Below are 20,147 nucleotides of genomic sequence, written 5' to 3' on the forward strand. Positions count from 1 at the left end.
CTTACTGTTAATGCAGGAGTAGTAGGTGCTTGTAGTCATCCGGATGCCCGGGACGTCATGTCCGGCACAGACACAATAGAAGCAACAAATTGAAGTAGTCTCAGCACGCCGGATGATACGTTTTCTTAAAAAAAAAATTTCCAAATTTTATTGTGGAGACATGCTCCAAGTTAAAAATATATATATATATATATATATTGTTCTTGGAAAAGCAGTCGATGGATATGTCCTTGTGCAGACGGGACAGAAGGACGAATAAGCCTACGCGTTTCGGGGATATGACCCCTTAGTCATGGCTTAGTCTGCAAGTATGTGCTTATCATATATATATACTAAAAGGTAAAGTTAAAAACAGGACCCCTCCCGTCTGCACTTGGACGGAAGTTTAAATCAAGACAAGATTATACAACAGGTGATAGAGCTATACAACCAAGGCAAATATACACCAGCAACTTAGCATAATGTAGAAACAAAAACAAAAGTTGTACATAGTCAATGTTAAAGTAAGTATGTGGATACAATCAATGAAAAATATATATTATTGCAAAAAACATCTTGTTTTCTTTGGAGTTTTTATATATCATTATATTATAAATCTATTAATATCAGTATAGTTCATGTATAAAGAGACATATCCCCGAAACGCGTAGGCTTATTCGTCCTTCTGTCCCGTCTGCACAAGGACATATCCATCGACTGCTTTTCCAAGAACAATATATATATATTTTTAACTTGGAGCATGTCGCCACAATAAAATTTGGAAATTTTTTTTTTAAGAAAACGTATCATCCGGCGTGCTGAGACTACTTCAATTTGTTGTTTAGATTAGTGTAGGGGTTTTAGGTTATCCTGGACAACCCCTTTAAGGCTGGTTATTCCTCAGAGCGATTCTCTGCTTGAAAACTTGGCCTGGAAGCAGGGTGAAGTAGCATTACACATCCATTCTTATGCTGTTACCTTCCTTTTCCTAGAAGAATGGAAAATTTTGAGTACAATGAAAATACATTTCTGCTGTTTCCAGTATTTCCACAGACCGAAAAAGAATATAAGCATTTTGTTGAAAACTAAATAGAGTTAGTATGTTCTCTCCATGTTCTATCATATGAACATGACTATCATATTTACTATTTGATTTCATAGAGACCTGCCGCATAGATCAAGATGAAGTTGATAAAAATCAATTAGAATTGGATGAATCGCATAATAATGAAGTATACTATGCAGAAGGTGAAGAAATAAAATTTAAATGTAAAGCTGGATTTCCCTTTTCTGGTCAACACATTGGAAGATGTTCAGATCAAGGTCTGGAGTATCCGAAGTGTAGAGGTAAATAAAATAATTTCAGCTTAAATAAAAGTGGATCATCTGACAGTACCAAGATTAATAATGTGTTAAAAATGCATCCGATAACCCCCCCTACTGCCAGGCTAGGATCCCAGTCTCTGAGCTATATAACCCCACAGGCATAGCACCACAGCAAAAGGTAGCCACCATGCAGCACCACACCATGTGAACAGATCTCAAAAAGTTACCTTACCATATGGTCTCAGCAGTGGCATAACTAACACCATAGCAGCTGTAGTGGATGCTACAGTGGCTTAAAAAAGTATTTCTACCCCTTGAACTTTTTCACATTTTGCCACCTTATACCACCACAAATTTAAATGCACATTATTGAGATTTTAACTGATAGACCAACACAAAGTAGCAGATAACTGTGAAGTGGAAGGAAAATGATACATGGTTTTCAAAATTTGAATTAAATAAGAATATAAAAAGTGTGATGTGCAAAAGTATTGAGCCCCCCTATATCAATACTTTGTAGAGCCACCTTTTGCTGCAATTACAGCTGCATGTCTTTTGGGATATGTCCAGTGGCGTAACTACCATAGGCCGTTACTGGCCCTATTCACTTGCCGATACTGGCTGGGCCGGGATCGGCAAGTGACACCGCGGGCCCCACAAACACTATCATTATACTCGGGGGTATTTGCAGACCCCCGAGTATAATGATCGGCGGACCGGGAGAGGTAAGGGAACCTAAAAAATACTGTTACTTACCTCTCCTCGATTCTGCCAGGCCTCCGTCATTCGTGTCTGACGTCACATGACCCGGGCCTGCTTCCCGGGTCGTGTGACGTCCAACGTCATTAAAGCACGACAAGAGCGGCGGCCGACAGCCTAGGAGCCAGGAGACAGGTAAGCAACTGTTTCTGGTTTTTTTCTATTTTTATTCCCCCGAGTCTCCAATTATTATACTCTGGGGTGTGAAAAGAACCCAGAGTATATTAATTGTTTATGGGTGTCCACAGTGGGACATAATACTGTGTGCAGGGGCCACTATGGGGGATAATACTGTGTGTGCAGGGGACACTATTGGGGATAATACTGTGTGTGCAGGGGACACTATTGGGGATAATACTGTGTGCAGGGGCCACTATGGGGGATAATACTGTGTGCAGGGGCCACTATGGGGGATAATACTGTGTGCAGGGGCCACTATGGGGGATAATACTGTGTGTGCAGGGGACACTATTGGGGATAATACTGTGTGTGCAGGGGACACTATTGGGGATAATACTGTGTGCAGGGGCCACTATGGGGGATAATACTGTGTGCAGGGGCCACTATGGGGGATAATACTGTGTGTGCAGGGGACACTATTGGGGATAATACTGTGTGCAGGGGACACTATTGGGGATAATACTGTGTGCAGGGGCCACTATGGGGGATAATACTGTGTGCAGGGGCCACTATGGGGGATAATACTGTGTGTAGGGGCCACTATGGGGGATAATACTGTGTGCAGGGGCCACTATGGGGGATAATACTGTGTGTAGGGGCCACTATGGGGGATAATACTGTGTGCAGGGGCCACTATTGGGGATAATACTGTGTGTGCAGGGGACACTATTGGGGATAATATTGTGTGCAGTGGCCACTATTGGGGATAATACTGTGTGTGCAGGGGACACTATTGGGGATAATACTGTGTGCAGGGGCCACTATGGGGGATAATACTGTGTGCAGGGGACACTATTGGGGATAATACTGTGTGCAGGAAACACTATTGGGGATAATACTGTATGCAGGGGACATTATGGGGGATAATACTGTGTGTGCAGGGGCCACTATGGGGGATAATACTGTGTGCAGGGACTACTATGGGGGATAATACTGTGTGCAGGGGCCACTATGGGGGATAATACTGTGTGTAGGGGCCACTATGGGGGATAATACTGTGTGCAGGGGCCACTATGGGGGATAATACTGTGTGCAGGGGACACTATTGGGGATAATATTGTGTGCAGTGGCCACTATTGGGGATAATACTGTGTGTGCAGGGGACACTATTGGGGATAATACTGTGTGCAGGGGACACTATTGGGGATAATACTGTGTGCAGGGACTACTATGGGGGATAATACTGTGTGCAGGGGCCACTATGGGGATAATACTGTGTGCAGGGGCCACTATTGGGATAATACTGTGTGCAGGGGCCACTATTGGGATAATACTGTGTGCAGGGGCCACTAAGGGACATAATACTGTGTGCAGGGGCCACTATGGGACATAATACTGTGTGCAGGGGCCACTATGGGGGATAATACTGTGTGCAGGGGACACTATTGGGGATAATACTGTGTGCAGGGACTACTATGGGGGATAATACTGTGTGCAGGGGCCACTATGGGGATAATACTGTGTGCAGGGGCCACTATTGGGATAATACTGTGTGCAGGGGCCACTATTGGGATAATACTGTGTGCAGGGGCCACTAAGGGACATAATACTGTGTGCAGGGGCCACGAATGGACATAATATTGTGTGCAGGGGCCACTAAGGGACATAATACTGTGTGCAGGGCTTACTAAGGGACATAATAGAGTGTGGAGGAGGGGGTCAGTTGAGGTTTTCGGCGTCGGTTTTGGGGGGGGCCATGTCAAAAGTTTGCCATGGGGCCCCGCCATTCCTAGTTACGCCACTGGATATGTCTCTACCAGTTTTGCACATCTAGAGACTCAGATTTTTGCCCATTCTTCTTTGTAAAATAGGTCAAGCTCAGCCAGATTGGTTGGAGAGCGTCTGTGAGCAGAAATTTTTAAGTCTTGCCACAGATGCTCAATGGGATTTAGGTCTGGACATTGACTGGGCCATTCTAACACTAATATTTTTTTACCTAAACCATTCCACTGTAGCTCTGGCTGTATGTTTAGGGTCATTGTCTTGCTGGAAGGTGAATCTCCTTCCCAGTCTCAAAAAGATAAAATGGGAGAGACACCGAGCGCCAATATAGTGTAGTAATTATAAACACTCTTGGTGATGATATGTAGTTAGTCTCTTACCAATTGGTGTTGTGAAATAGTCACAACTCCATATGAGCATATAAAAGGTGTTAAAGAAGCAGCTCTTTCCCTTACGCTGTGAAACAGCATGATGCAATGATAGGTGATTCCTCAGGCAAGCCCGACAGTAGTGGAGGGGTAGGGAGTAAGCGCGCACACCAAAGTATGATCTTGAACAGTTTATTAACCGGTTAAGGACCAGGCCCAAAAGTATGTTAAAGACCAGGCCTTTTTTTTCAAAACTGACATGTGTCACTTTAAATGGCAATAACTTTGAGACGGTTTAACTTACACAAGTGGTTTTGAGACTGTTTTTTTCGTAACACATTATACTTCATGTTAGTGGTAAATATTAATCAATATTTGTGTATTTATTTATAAAAAAAACTAGGAAATTTGATGGAAATTTGGAAAAAATTGCAATTTTCAAAATGTGAAATTCTCTGCTTTTCAGGCAGATAGTCATACCACCCAAATACATAAATAAATATTATCTCCCATATCTCTGCTTTATATTGGCATCATCTTTTGATTGGCTTTTAATTTATTTTGGACGTTACAAGGCTTACAAGTGTAACAGCGATTTTCTAGATTTGCAAGAAAATTCCCCAAACCAATTTTTTAGGGACCGCTTCAGTTCTGTAAGGAATTATAAAGGCCTGTATAATAGAAACCCCCATAAATCACCCCATTTTCAAAACTACACCCCTCAAATTATTCAAAACAGCATTTGGGATGTTTGTTAACCCTTTAAGTTTTTCATAAGAATAAAAATTATATGGCAGTGAAATTTAGACATTTTATTTTTTTTCATTAATACATTCATTTAGACCTAAAATTAACACATTTACAAAGGGTTAAAGGAGAAAATGCATCTCACATTTTGTTATGCAATTTCTCCCGTGCACAGAAATACCCCACATGTGGGCGTAAACTGATTTTTGGGTACACAGCAGTGCATGGAAGGGAAGGAGCGACACTCGGTGTGTGAACAGCAGATTTTGCTGGAATAATTTTCAGGCACCATGCCTCATTTGCAGAGCCCCTAGAGTACCAAAACAATGGAAACCCCCCAAAAGTGACCCCATTTTAGAATCTACACCCCTCACAGAATTCATCAAGGGGTATAGTCAGCATTTTGACCCTACAGTTGTTTCACAGATTTTACTAACATTGGGATGTGTAAATGAAAAATTACTAAAATGTCACTTTATCCCCAAAGTTTTAATTTTCACAAGGGGATAAAGGACTAAAAGCCCCCCACAGTTTGTTACACAATTTCTCCTGAACACGGCAATACCCCATGTGTGGCCATATTCTGCTGTATGGGTACATGGCGGGGCTTGGAATGGAAAGAGCGCTATTTGGCTTTTGGATGGCAGATTTTGCTGGAATAATTTTAGGTGCCATGTCTCATTTGCAGAGCCCCTAGAGTACCAATACAGTGGAAACCCCCTAAAAGTGACCCCATTTTGGAAACTACACCCCCCACAGAACATATTAAAGGGTAGAGTGAGCATTTTGACCCTACAGCTGTTTCACAGATTTTATTAACATTGGGGCATGAAAATGAAAAATTACTTTTTTTCCAATAAACTGTCAATTTAGCCCCAAATTTTTCATTTTCACAAGAGGATAAAGGAGAAAAAGCTCCATAAAGTTTGTTAAACAATTTCTCCTGAATACAGAAATGCCCCATATGTGGTAATAATCTGCTGTATGGGAACATGGTGGGGCTCAGAATGGAAAGAGAGCTATTTGGCTTTTGAAGGACAGATTTTGCTGGAATATTTTTCAAGTCCCATGTCGCATTTGCCCCTAAAGTACCAATACAGTGGAAACCCCCTAAAAGTGACCCCATTTTGGAAACTACACCACTCATAGAATTTATCTAGGGGTATACTGAGCATTTTGGCCTCACAGCTGTTTCACAGATTTTATTAACATTGGGATGTAAAAATGAAAAATTACTTTTTTTCCCAATGAATCGTCCATTTAGCGCCATATTTTTAATTTTGCAAGTAGTTAAAGAATTAAAAGCCCCCCACAGTTTGTTACAAAATTTCTCCTGAACACGGCAATACCCCATATGTGGCCATAATCTGCTGTATGGGTACATGGTGGGGCTCAGAATGGAAAGAGAGCTATTTGGATTTTGGAGGGCAGATGTGGCTGGAATAGTTTTCAGGTGCCATGTCGCATTTGCTGAGCCCCTAAAGTATCAATACAATGGAAACCCCCCATTGTGACCCCATTTTAGAAACTACACCTGTCAAGGAATGAATCAAGGGGTATTATCATTTTGTGCCTAAAATGCTTCCAAAAAATGAATGTCCAAAATGAAAATTTAAATTTTGAAAGAAATATGCCATTTCGGTGCCCCATACATTGCACCCACTTTGTGTTGTCAGAGACCTGCACTCCTAAAACTATTAAGGGGCCATCCCGAGGGGCAAAAAATATATATATGTGGGTGTAAACTGCTGCTTGGGCACACAGGAGGGCTCAGAAGGGAAGGAGCACTGCGCTTTTTAGCTTTTGGGGTACAGATTTAGAGGGACTTTCTGGGGGCCATGTTCCTTTTGGAGAGACCTGGAGGTAACTGTAAACCCCATTTTGTAGGGGCAAGTTTAGGGCCTCTGCAAAAGTGTCATGGCATCCAAAAACCAAACCGTCTGCGCTCCAAAAACCCAATAACCCTTCTTCCCTTCTGTGTCCGGCTGTGCCCTAATATCAGTTTATACCCACATATGACATTACGTCCGTTATCCCGGGTACACCAGTGTCATACATGTGTCATACATGTGGCATAAACTGCAGTTTGGGCGCACAGCAGGGCGCAGAAGGGAAGGAGCGCGATGAGGCTTTTGGAGTACAGATTCAGATGTTTGGTATCTGGACGCCATGCCATGTTTGTAGAGCCTGTAAGGTACCAGAAAAGTGGATTCCCCAAAGGAGTGACCCCATTTTGAAAACTGCACCCCTCAAAGAATTTCTCAGGGGGTGTAGTGAGTATTAGTATCCGGACATGACTGCACAGCGGATGGCGAAGAGGGAATGTGTAAGCGGTGCGGAGTACATTGCAGACACCAAATTCCCTACTATGTCCCAGTAGCTCCTATGATTGGGGGAGTCACTCTGGGGCTCATTTTGGGGGTCACTTCTGGTGTCTTTCCCTTGTAAACTGTAAATCTGGGGTGTCTCCTGAAGTACACTGACACAGCTTATACATTCCCTTCCTGACGCCGCCAGTTGTATTCTAATAATTTGGCGATTTTGGTTTTTTTTGTCTTCACATTGGTAGATGCTATATTTTCTTTATTCTTTTGGTGACGCGGCCATATAAGGGCTTGTTGTTTGCGGGATGTGATATATTTTGTAATGGCACCATTTTTGGGTGCCTACAACATACTGAATACATTTTATTAACTCTTTCTTGCTGGATTTAAAAAAAAATAAAATCCTGGCATTGAGTTGTACCCTTTAAATTTTTCGCCATGCAGCGCACAGTAAAAGTAACATGTTCTCTTTATTCTGCGGGTCGGTACGGTTACGGCGATACCTCATTTATACTATTTTTTTATGCGATACTAATTCTGCAGAACAAAAACACATTTGGGGACATAAATCAGTGATTTTTGCATCGCCATCTTATGAGAGGCGTAACATTTTTATTTTTCGGTTGACAGTGTTGGTTGAGGGCTTATTTTTTGCAGGACAACCTGCGCTTTTTATTGGTACTGTTGTGGGGTACATATGATTTTTTGATCACTTTTTATAGCATATTTTGTAAGGTGATATGGTGAAAAATCACTACTTCTGGCGGGTTTTTTCCGTGTTTTTTTTCAGATGTACACCGTATACATTAAATATTATTTCAGTTTTATTGTACAGGTTGTTACGGACGCGGCGATACCAAATATGTATTGTTTTTATTAATTTTTAGTACTTTTTTATATAGTTCATTTTGTATAGAGAAAAAGGGATTTTTGGGCTTTATAACTTTATTACTTTTTTCATACACTTTACTTTTTTTTTAACTTTTTTTTTTTTAACTTTTTCATGTGTCCCTTTAGGACACTTGAATCAGTTGATGCTTTCATGAAAGCACCAACTGATTCTGTATAGTAGCTTGCAGGACACGAGCAGGACATGAGCCTGCTCGTGTCCTGCAAGCAGCAGAGGAAGTGAGACACATCGCTCACTTCCTCCATCGGTCGGCAGGATCAACCAGGTATGTTGGGGATCCGGTAGTCTGGGGTCACTGGCCAGACCCCAGACTACCTTTTACTGACATCGGCACCCCCCGATCTCGCCGCGGGGGGTGCCGATCAGCTTCAATATGCGGCGGATCCCTTTCGATCGCGCCGTGATGTTTCACGGCACGATCGAAAGGGTTAAAACGTTCAGTCGGAACTGAGTCCGACTGAACGTTGTTGAGGGGGTGGTTAGGTGTCAGTAACACCTAACTCCTGCCCTCCCCCCGCCCCGCCCCCTGCCTAGTGAGTCTCTGAAGACCGGCCGTAAATTTACAATCGGCTGGTCTTAGAGACCAGGACTGCTGGCCGTAAATTTACGGCCAGCGGTCCTTAACCGGTTAAACACGACGCGTTTCGGGCACCTGCCCTTTCTCAAGTGTGATACAAACTATAAAAAGAACAGTCCAATATGGTAGCAACATATTAAAATCAATCAATATATACAAATTTCCATCGTTAGCCAATGTGATCATCCAAAATCATATAGATACTGACACGTGCACTAAAGGTTTCAATATTACCAACAAATAGTTTAAAAGATGTTTGGCTCATCACAATAATATTTACTCTTAAACCAAATGATCCTGAGTAGAGCAGAATACAGAATACAGAATACAGCGCTGTAGCAAAAGGTGCTGCTTACTAATCCAAATAGTATTTACTATTAAAGCAAAAAGGGCCGGGGTACAATAAAAAACAGTGTTGTAGTAAAGCTTCTTATAGTTCTTACCTGTGTAGTGGTGAATACCAGTATGCTGCTTCACTTCTGCGTGTCCACCTGCCATCTACAACGCACAGGTGCACACTATACGCTTACTTGTAAACTTAATGCTAGGAACATTATATGAGCGTATGTCTGATAGCAAACTGCTTTCTGAGAATTAAAGTTATCTTACTAGTTTTGAATTAATTAGAAGATTAGGTTATCAATAAATAAATAAGTTAAAGGTATAATTATTGGTATATAAAAGGTATATTATTGATAACTTATTTATTTATTGATAACCTAATCTTCTAATTAATTCAAAACTAGTAAGATAACTTTAAGGGAGAACCCGGCTTCGCACGGGTATAATACATGTTATGTTTGTGTAGTGGCCCCATAAGAATTGTCCAATTTTGCGTCTGCACACAGTACCACATGCTGTAGGCTTAGATACTCGCGTCTACACACAGTTACACATTCTATAGGATTAGATACATGCCTCTTCACACAATATCACACAGGGGAGGATTAGATACGTGCGTCTGCACACAGTACCACACTTTGGAGGATTAGATACATGCCTCTGCACACAGTACCACAAGCCAGAGAATTAAATACACGCATCTGCACACAGTTCTACACGCCAGAGGATTAGATACATGCGTCTTCACACAATACCACACACCAGAGGATTAGATACACACCACTGCACACAATACCACACGGGGAGGATTAGATAAGTGCCTCTGCACACAATACCACATGCCGGAGGATTAGATACGCACCACTGCACACAATACCACACGGGGAGGATTAGATAAGTGCCTCTGCACACAATACCAAATGCCGGAGGATTAGATACGCGCAACTGCACAGAATACCACATAAGTGAAGATTAGATACCTGCGTCTGCACACAGTACCACATTGGGCAGGATTAGATACATGCCTCTGCACACAATACCACACGCCAGAGAATTACAAACGTATCTCAGCACACAGTACCACACAGGGGAGGATTAGATACGCGCGTTTGCACACAGTACCACATGCTGTAAGATTAGATACACGCGTCTGCACACAGTATCACACACCAGAGGATTAGATACGCGCATCTGCCCACAATACCACATGCTGTAAGATTAGATACGCACATCTGCACACAGTTTCACTTGCCGGAGGATTAGATACGCGCCTCTTCACACAGTACCACACGGGGAGGATTAGATACATGCATCTGCACACAGTACCACACGCCGGAGGATTAGACACTTGCGTCTAAACACAGTACTACACGGGGAAGGATTAGATACAACTTTACTCCAGGTATCCATAACAACTGATCACAGGTTTTTCACTGATATCCAAAATGAGATACACATAATCACATGACGCTTATGGGCGTACACACAAACCACATACAAAATACACCAGTGCAAAATTGGACAATCCTTATGGGTCCACTACACAAACATAAAATGTAATATACCCGTGTGAAGCCGAGTCCTCCTGCTAGTTTAACACATAATTAATATTTCAATATGTAGTTGTTTAGTAACAGAATTATTATTTAGGCGTTAGTTTCTTTTCTTCAATGTATATTTATAACATTAGATACAGATCACTTATTTTGTTCTTCTTTTCAGCCTAATCTTCAGGATGATATACAAGATGTAATGTTGTAGCCTGCAAACAAGCCTGGAAGAAGACGCCTGCAATGACAACTACAGACAAACAGCTTTTTTTCTAACTGAAATCACTATAATATAGTAATAGTCATTTACTGTGCATTGTTGTAGTAAATTCTCTGTCTCTTCTAGTAATAAAAGTATATAAAAAACTGGCGCAAATATTTATATATATGTACACCCTTATACATATATATTTGTACATAGCTGACTAAAACTAACTAAAACATGATTCTCACACACAAATAAATCACACACTGAATAGATATGAAATATACAGCATGCACTTGAGGCACGTGAAACACTCATGCACAGGATGTGTATTTTTCCTTACCTTTCCTCTTGGCTAGACAAGTCCATGAATTGGTTTCTTGAGAAATGGCATTCCTCAACCAAACTGTGAGATAAGAGTGGGTAGATCTGTATGACACAGGCAGGGGCAGATCGGGAACTTAAAGTGGCCCTACAAATAAATGTGGCCAATGCTATAGATGGATTAAAATTTGCAGAGGACAGGGCCAACATAAGTAGGTATAGGGGTGCTGCAGGTAAACCAGACCACATGCTACTTTAGTAACAGTATGAGAGCCTGTAACATCTCACTGTGTTCCCAATAAGACAGAATCCTTGTTCTGTAACAAATAAGGTGGATTAAACTTTCAAACATCTTTTGATTTTCTGACATTTGTGTCTTTAATAATTCTTGTAATATAATTTATATACCACCAGAACTTCAGTTCTATTCTTATAATGCCTGAGATATAATTGTTTAAAGTGACGTGCTCCCCCCACCCCCAGCTTCAGCTTCTCTGTATTACACTGGTACTTCCTTGTACTCACAGTCATAAGCATTGAGGATTTCAGTTGCCAATTACGGGGCAAAGAACACAAAGAGGACAGAGTGGATTCTGGCAGAGGATTTTACGGAAAGAAGTCAAAATCTGTTAATAAATTCTACTACACAAAATATTAACGACAGAAATGCTGCTAGAAAATCAAAGAGCACAGGAGTATACAATATGATAGCAGACGATTAGCAGGGTCCAAGCCAGGATCAAGTCTAGTTCATGGATAAAGTCAAATCAGTCAGCGATTAGACTAGAAAGCAAACCAAAATCACGAACCAGGAATAACACAACAACAAATATGTTCAATGACTAAGTCAAATACAATCAATCAGGGCCGGAGTCAGCGCACGGCATAGTCGGGCAAGTGCCGGGGCATTAAGGTGGAACATAATGAAGGGGGCCCATGAAACTGTGGGGCAAATGAAGGGGAGGGGGGAACGGCATGACACTGGGGAAGATGAAGGGGGTGGGGAGAGAACGGCATGAAACTGGGGACAGAGATGGAGGGGGCCCAATGAAACTGGGGGGCAAATGAAGGGGAGGGGGGGAACGGCATGACACTGGGGCAGATGAAGGGGGTGGGGAGAGAATGGCATGAAACTGGGGACAGAGATGGAGGGGGCCCAATGAAACTGGGGGGGGGGGAATGAAGGGGAGGGGGGAACGGCATGATACTGGGGCAGATGGGGGGTGGAACAGCATGACACTGGGGCAGAGACGGGGGACATGAAACTGTGGGCAGATGAAGGGGGAGAACGTGATAAAACTGGGGACAGAGATGGAGGGGGGACATGAAACTGGGGCAGAGGAAGGGTGTATATGAAACTAGGGGAGAGATTGAGGGGGGGCATATAATTTACGGGTGACTGTAGGAGGATTATACTGTGTGGGAGCACATGATAAATGAATGAGAATGGGCGGAGTCAACATAAAATTGGGAGGTATGGCGTTGGTGACACCACACTCCTGCGTGACGTCACTTGCTTCATCTGCGATGCACAGTGTCTCGACTCCCCCCGCCTCCTTTACAATGGGGCCCACTGAGGCTCTGTCGCCCAAGGGACCATAAAAACCTGGAGCCGGCCCTGCAATCAATAGCAGGTACTTGAGGAGCCTCAATGGACAATGAGGCTACACATATGGGCAATTTGTCAGAATCTGGAAAATCTGCTCCGAAGAATGGGATTTCAGAACAGTCTATACATATGACAGAGAGATTTTGAGAAAGAGGTAACCCTAAAAAATGTATTTCAAGGACATACTGTCAAATGAAAGATACAAACATCTTATAATCACAAGCACAAACTATAGAATTTACATTCATCAACCAATTATAACAATCAGTGGCAAGACATTCAGTCAATATTGAAGACCAACAAAGACGGACAAAAGGATCAAAGCTATTGTCCCCTTGATGGGCTTAGTGTCTTCCTATAATGATTTTTTTCCTTTTTTTTATATGTAGCTTGTGAGCCCCATATAGAGATCACAATGTACATTTTTCCCTATCAGTATGTGTCAGGATACGGAGTCGCCGCGGTCTCCTTGCTGTGCAGCGTCTCCCTGAGAGACCTGTTAGGAGTTCTATTGGGTGTGCTTAGGTCAATAAGGGTTAATCTTTTCCTTGCCTTCAGTCTCCATGCCGTTAGCCATCAGGTGTGTTCTCTGCTGCTATTTAAACCCCACCCAGGCATGGATCCTTGCCAGCCATTCACTTTGTGGTTCCTGGTTCCCCTGCTCAGTCTGATTCCCTGTCTGTTTGTATTCGGTCTGTTTTCTTGGCTTATTTACCCGGCTTGTTTTTTTGACTATCCCTTGTCTTTTGATTTGGTACCTTTATTATATCTCCTGGCTCGACCTCTTGCTCATCTGACCTCGCCTTCTCTTCTGTGTATTGCTGGGACTTGTGGTCCTCCCTGGTTCCATGCTGTTTAGTCTTTTGTTTTGCATTGCATTTACACTGTGCTTTCTGTTTAGGTGTGACCCCGTGACTCCAGTTCCTAGGACTTTCAGGGCCTCCTCCTCCCTTATCCTAGCCGCCGGATAGAAGGTTAGGAGCCGTGGTAGGCGCACTTCAATTAGGAAGTGCATTGGTCTGCCTCATCTCAGATATTACAGCATAGTTATAGCTGCAGGGCCTGCGACCCCTTTTGTCATTAGCTGCACAGTGTTGCTTTCCAGCTGTGTCACTTTGCACTGCCTGACCCTGACTCCAATCCTTACAGTATGTCTTTGTAGAACGGGAGGAAATTCATGCAAACAGGGAGAACATACAAACTCCTTGCAGATGTTCCTATAATGAATTTGACATTAATTAATATGTAACCCTATGTAAACAAGTTGTTCTTTAACCCCTTCATGCATGTGCTCCTTTCCTTCTGTGCCCAAATCACAGTTTATGCCCACATATGACAATGTTAATTATGTTATCCAAGGTACAACTGTGTCATACATGTCGGCATAAACTGCTGTTTGTGCACATAGTAGAGCACACATGTGAATCAGTCCTATGTACTTTTGGACTGCTAATTTAGCTAGTTGGTTTTTGGGCACCATGTAACATTTGCAGAGATTCTAAAATTGGCCCTACAAAATGGGGTCACTGGGGAACAAGTTTACGTTCAGAATGAGCGGCGTTAAAATAGATCCCATACGCATGCGCATACGCGCGCTACCCATAGACTTTTTTACCTATTGCTTTCAATGTGATATGCGCGATACTCTGTGTGAAGGCTCCCTAAAACTTAACTTTTAATTAAAAAAAAAAACAGTAAATCCCTGATAAAATGGATTAGGAATGTTAGGTACCCAATTACGGTGCCAGATATAAATTTGATACACAATTACACCAGTAATCGCAGTTGCACCAGGATTCTGTAATAATTATGAGACAGTCCAGATTATAGTTGTGGATCTCAATTTGGTGCACCTGCTGCTAGAGAATGGACTCAGTGTTATCTGTCTGTTTACATAGAGAGATAACAGACATAGCTTTATGAGCAAACTGCACTTAGCTGAAATGATTGTCCTGAAGAGCTGTAGATAACAGTGAGAGCAGTGAGTGATGTCTCTTCTCCTAGCACACAGGTCCAGCTCTATGGAAACACGGTGTAAACAATGGAAGGAATAATTTCACATAGTAGGAAAATAAAGCAGCATAGCAAAAGCAATATATTTAGGAAAAGTCTTCAATTTACATAAGCTACCAGTATAGACAGGATCCTTGAGATTGGAATATCCCTTTAAAGCCTAATAAGAGCTTGCTATATTTTGCTGAGTAATATGAAGCTATCCTATTAATCTCTGTATCAGCCTAGTAAATAACAGCTGATAGCTAGTTAGGGATAGGGACTCGAAAAAGGAGAACATACAAACTCCATGTACTTGATCGGATTTGAACCCAGGACCCGAGTGCTGCAAGGCAACAGTGCAAACCACTGACCTTGGGCTACCCAAAACTTTACGCTATATAATATAGAAGCAACTGTGCTACAAAAAGCTTCTATGCTTTTCTTCCCCTTTTTCTAGGAGACAAAGGGATCATAAGAAAGAGAAGGAAGCAACTAGATGAAGAGAAAAAGCAGCCCTTCTTAATAGCTGCAGCTACAACTGCAATTCCGGATTCCCTGATGGTGGGAGCTGGTACTTAATGTGTATGACGTAGAGACTGCCATTTTGCGTCCTTTTATTTGGAAGACCACATCCCCATACTCGGCAATCATTGACATACAGGCTGATGATTACCTAGCAACAATGCCAATCATCCACCCTTCTTTAGTGCAGATGGGCATTGTCTGGGGGGGAGGGAATACCAGGCAGGTCAGCCTATCACCGATCATCACGTCAAATTATGCAATTGTATTTGGGAAGTCACCATAGAAACCCTGTCTAACTAGTAAACGGGTACCAGAGAGCGGAGTTTGATAAGCAGATGATCGGTAAGTATGTCAAGTGGTGCTATCAGTTGGTTGGCAAGGGTGAATATTACATACCAATATATTAGGTCTCATAGAGCCATCGATGTCCACTTGGGCCTATAATACAGAAGTGGTAATTTGGCTCAGTAATCGCCAATATGTGGACATCCTTGATATAGGGAAACATAACCTGGTGCTGAGTGTCACTAGCATAGACCCCTATATTTTTTTGAATATCAATGTAATCATGGTCAATTGGTATTAATATTCTACAGACATGTTGTAAAATATGTTGTAAAATATGCTGTTACCAAATATCAAAATATCAAATCCCATACTATAGTGTGTGAAGGGATAATCATGATAACGTTATGTAATTGACCATACAATGAATATTACATATTAACCCCTTCCCGACATCCACCGTACTAGTATGGCGGATGCTGGGTGTTTAACTATGGCGGCTGCCCGGGTATTATACAGCAGACACCATGCACTAATGCCCACAGTCAGTGCCCACACCAATCGTGAGCATTAACCCTTCTGGCGCCTTGGTCAAAGATGACCGAGGCGCCATTTTCCCAGCGGCGCATGGGCGCCGCCATTTTGCAAGCTCCAGGGCCGTCGTCACATTGATATGACAGCTGGTAGCCTTGTAAAGACTCCTCAGTCCGTCTGCAGTGACTTTCTTTTGCAGGCTGCTCTAGGCAGCCTGAAAAAGAAATGAGGATTTTTTGCAATGCATTGCAATGCATTAGCATTGCAATGCATTGTATTAGTGATCAAACCCCTAGGGGGTCTAATAAATGCAAAAAAAAAAATTAAATTAAAAAAATAATTAAAACTAAATTCAAATCACCCCCTTATCCCTAGAACACATATAAAAGCACTTAAATACTGTGAAGCACATACACATTAGGTATCCCTGTGTCCGAAAATGCCCGCTCTACAAATCTATAAAAATATTTTTCCTGTACGGTAAACGTCGTAGCAGGAAAAAAAAGTCAAAAGTGCCAAACCACCATTTTTTCACTGTTTTGCCTCTGATAAAATTTTGAATAAAAAATGATTCCCCAAAATAGCATAACTGAATAGTACACCCAGCCCCGCAAAAAAACACGCCCTATACATCCCTGTATATGGAAGTATAAAAAAGTTACGGGTGTCAGAATATGGCAACTTTTAGAAAAAAAAAAATGTTGGCACAGATTAGGATTTTTGCTAAGGGGTTAAAATATAAATAAAACCACATAAATTTGGTATCCTCTGAATTGTACTGAAACAGAATACAGGTGACATGTCATTTTGGCTGCACAGTGAACGTCGTAAAAATGAATCCCGTAAGAAAATCGCACAAATGCACTTTTTCTTCAAATCCACCACATTCTGAATTTTTTTCCAGCTTCCCAGTACATTATACAGAATAATTAATGGTAGCATCATGAAGAAAAATTTGTCTCACAAACATTAAGCCTCATATGGCTCTGAGAGCGGAAAAATAAAAAAGTTATGGGGTTTGGAAGAGGCGGGGGATTCAGAAACGAAAAACGAAAATCATAAAATGCCGTTGGCGGGAAGGGGTTAAATATATGGGGCCTATAGATCACTCCTATGATTACACATGCCCTCAATGATACAGTTGTATACAGTCATATAGTACATAATTGTGAAGTGGAACTAAAATGATACATGGTCTTGAAAATGTTAATCAAATCTGAAAGTTTGACGTGCAAAAGTCTTCAGCCCCCTGTACTCTGATACCCCTAAATAACGATCAATTACCTTCAGAAGACACGTAATTAGTTAATAGAGTCCAGCTGTGTGTAGTTTCGTCTCAGTATATCCGTACACACCACCCCGTTGTGACACATGGTGGTGGCAGCATCATACTGTGGGGAGGCGTTTCTTCAGCAGGGACAGGGAAGCTGGTCAGAGTGGATGGGAAGATGGATGGAGCTAAATACAGGGCAATCTTGGAAGAAAACCTGTTGGAGGCTGGAAAAGACTTGAGACTGGAAAGGAGATTCACCTTCCAGCAAGACAATGACCCTAAACATACAGCCAAAGCTACAGTGGGATGGTTTAGACCAAAGAATATTCATGTGTCAGAGTGGCCCAGTCAATGTCCAGACTTAAATCCCATTGAGCATCTGTGGCAAGATATGAAAGATATGAAAATTGCTGTTCAGACGCTCTCCATCCAATCTGGCCGAGCTTGAGCTATTTTGTAAAGAAGAATGGGCAAAAATCTCAGTCTCTAGATGCACGAAGCTGGTAGAGACAGATCCCAAAAGGCTTGCCGCTGTAATTCTAGTGAAAGGTGGCGCCACAAAGTATTGATATAGGGGGCTGAAGACTTTTGCACATCACACTTTTCAGACTTTTATTTGATTAAAATTTTGTAAACCACGTATCATTTTACCGCATGTGCATGAAAGGTCCTCTTTAAGATGAAAGGGACAGTTACAGAAATTTCTACATCAAATCTGTCATGTGAAACAGAATATGGAATAAATATGTAGTTAAAAATAACACTATATAAGGGGGCATTCACACAATATAACGCGGTGCTGATTCAGCGCTGTAAAACAGAATCCCATTGAGTTCAATGGGTTCCATTTAATGCGCGTAACACACTGAAATCAATGGCAGGCTTTTTAACCCATTGATTTCAATGTGTTACGTGCATTACACGGAACCCATTGAACTCAAAGGGATTCTGTTTTGCAGCGCTGATTCTTACGTGAGTTATCGTGCAAGAATCAGCGCCGCGTTACATTGTGTGAATGCCCCTAAATGTACCTGAGAATGAAAAGATAACTGATATAAACTGCTTTTGTGTGTTTTAGGAGAATGTTTATACCAAGACTCTCTTCTTGAAAATACACAACTTATAAATGCTCAGAGTATATACACAGAAGGAGAAAAAGTGAGGTTCAGGTGTAATAATACTTATCAAACACCAGATGGAAAAGAATATGGAGAAAGAACATGTCTCCTAATGGACAATTTACTCCAGAAATATGTTCTAGTAAGTGTTTTAAGATAGATGATAGATAGATAGATGGATAGATAGATAGATGGATATATAGATAGATAGATAGATAGATAGATAGATAGATAGATAGATAGATATCTGCTTAACTTAAACAGTAAGTAGAAATGCAGAAAGAAAAACAGAAAATACATCACAGAAAGAACTATTGCTGCTTATTAATTTATCGGTTGATCTATAAAGCAGGGCATTAACCAGGGCCCCATCTTCCAAGGGGGCCCCAGCTGATTCAAGGCAATTGACTTTTCATCTAGTGTCATCTGAAGTTTATTGATCAACCTGCAAAGTACTGTTGACTCGATAAGAGCCATGGACTCAAAAGTACAATGACCCTACCTTCCTGAGAGGGGCGTCATTTTTAAGCTCTATTTAGCAGTTTCTTTTTGCTATTGATCATTTCAGGATGTTCCACCCACATCTTTTGCGTAAGATCTTCCAGCCTGGACAACTTTGCTGTTGAGTGACATACTAGTATATGAATGTATACATGTATCTGTGTGTGCCTGCATAAACCTAAAAGTGTGTGTGCATGCCTGTGGATCAGTTTTGGACTGAAGGGCCTAGGGCCTACCAGAGGAACTTGTTCTCAGGCTTCCTGCAAATAGCTTGCACCAAGGCTCCTTCACTGAAATCATACATATAAGCTGACTATCTGGCATTACAGAGCATTTCCCCTATATTGTCATCCCCTTTAATACTGTGCATGCCCCAATATAATTGACATGCTGCGATTTGTCGTGTCCGCGCTGCGATTTCTTCCGCAAAGTGGGCATGGGATTTGCATGAATCCCATCCGCTTTGCTTGCACTGAAAAACGCCGCGATTTTTCCCGCAGCGTCTCCGCTGCGGGCAAATCACGGCGTTTACGTCCTGTGGGGCACCGGCCTTAAGGCCCTTCACAGACACAGTCTAAACACCCCCTAAAGAAGCTTAGTGCAAAACGTACATCAGGGTGAAGGCTCTTACTATGGCTCTTGGTAGGTATTCATTGCATTGCTATTGGCTGTATTAATTTGGATGTGTAGTTATTGTCTGTCATATAACTGAATTTCCCAGTAGTTGAATTGTTACTATTTGTGATATTTATTTATTTATTTAGCTAAGTATCTAAATTAAAAAATTATTCGATTCCTCCAATATCCTACATAAAAGAGGGAATTATCTTTTTATTGGCAGTGATAAAACCCCCCACCACGTATAGATCCTCAAGTGTATTTGTTCACCTTACTACGGTAATATGTATATGCCAAATGACCAATCATTACAAAGTTTACAAAATAAATAACTCAACCATTATGTCAACATCTACTATATTCATGAATAGAAAAG

At 41.7% G+C, this 20,147-nt stretch overlaps 1 protein-coding gene across 1 annotated transcript in view; it reads left to right on the forward strand.

The window, feature by feature from the left end:
• Positions 1-19,247, forward strand: part of LOC142217853 (coagulation factor XIII B chain-like) — a 155,945-nt gene extending 136,698 nt beyond the window's left edge. Inside the window, exons 11-14 of the mRNA XM_075286173.1 lie at positions 1,141-1,326; positions 15,375-15,488; positions 18,613-18,692; positions 19,221-19,247. Coding sequence (XP_075142274.1) covers positions 1,141-1,326; positions 15,375-15,488; positions 18,613-18,692; positions 19,221-19,247 — 407 coding nt within the window. The remainder of the gene's footprint in view (positions 1-1,140; positions 1,327-15,374; positions 15,489-18,612; positions 18,693-19,220) is intronic.
• The last annotated feature ends 900 nt before the right edge of the window (positions 19,248-20,147 follow it).

Source organism: Leptodactylus fuscus, chromosome 9 (assembly GCF_031893055.1).
Source record: "Leptodactylus fuscus isolate aLepFus1 chromosome 9, aLepFus1.hap2, whole genome shotgun sequence".
Lineage (NCBI taxonomy): Eukaryota > Metazoa > Chordata > Amphibia > Anura > Leptodactylidae > Leptodactylus > Leptodactylus fuscus.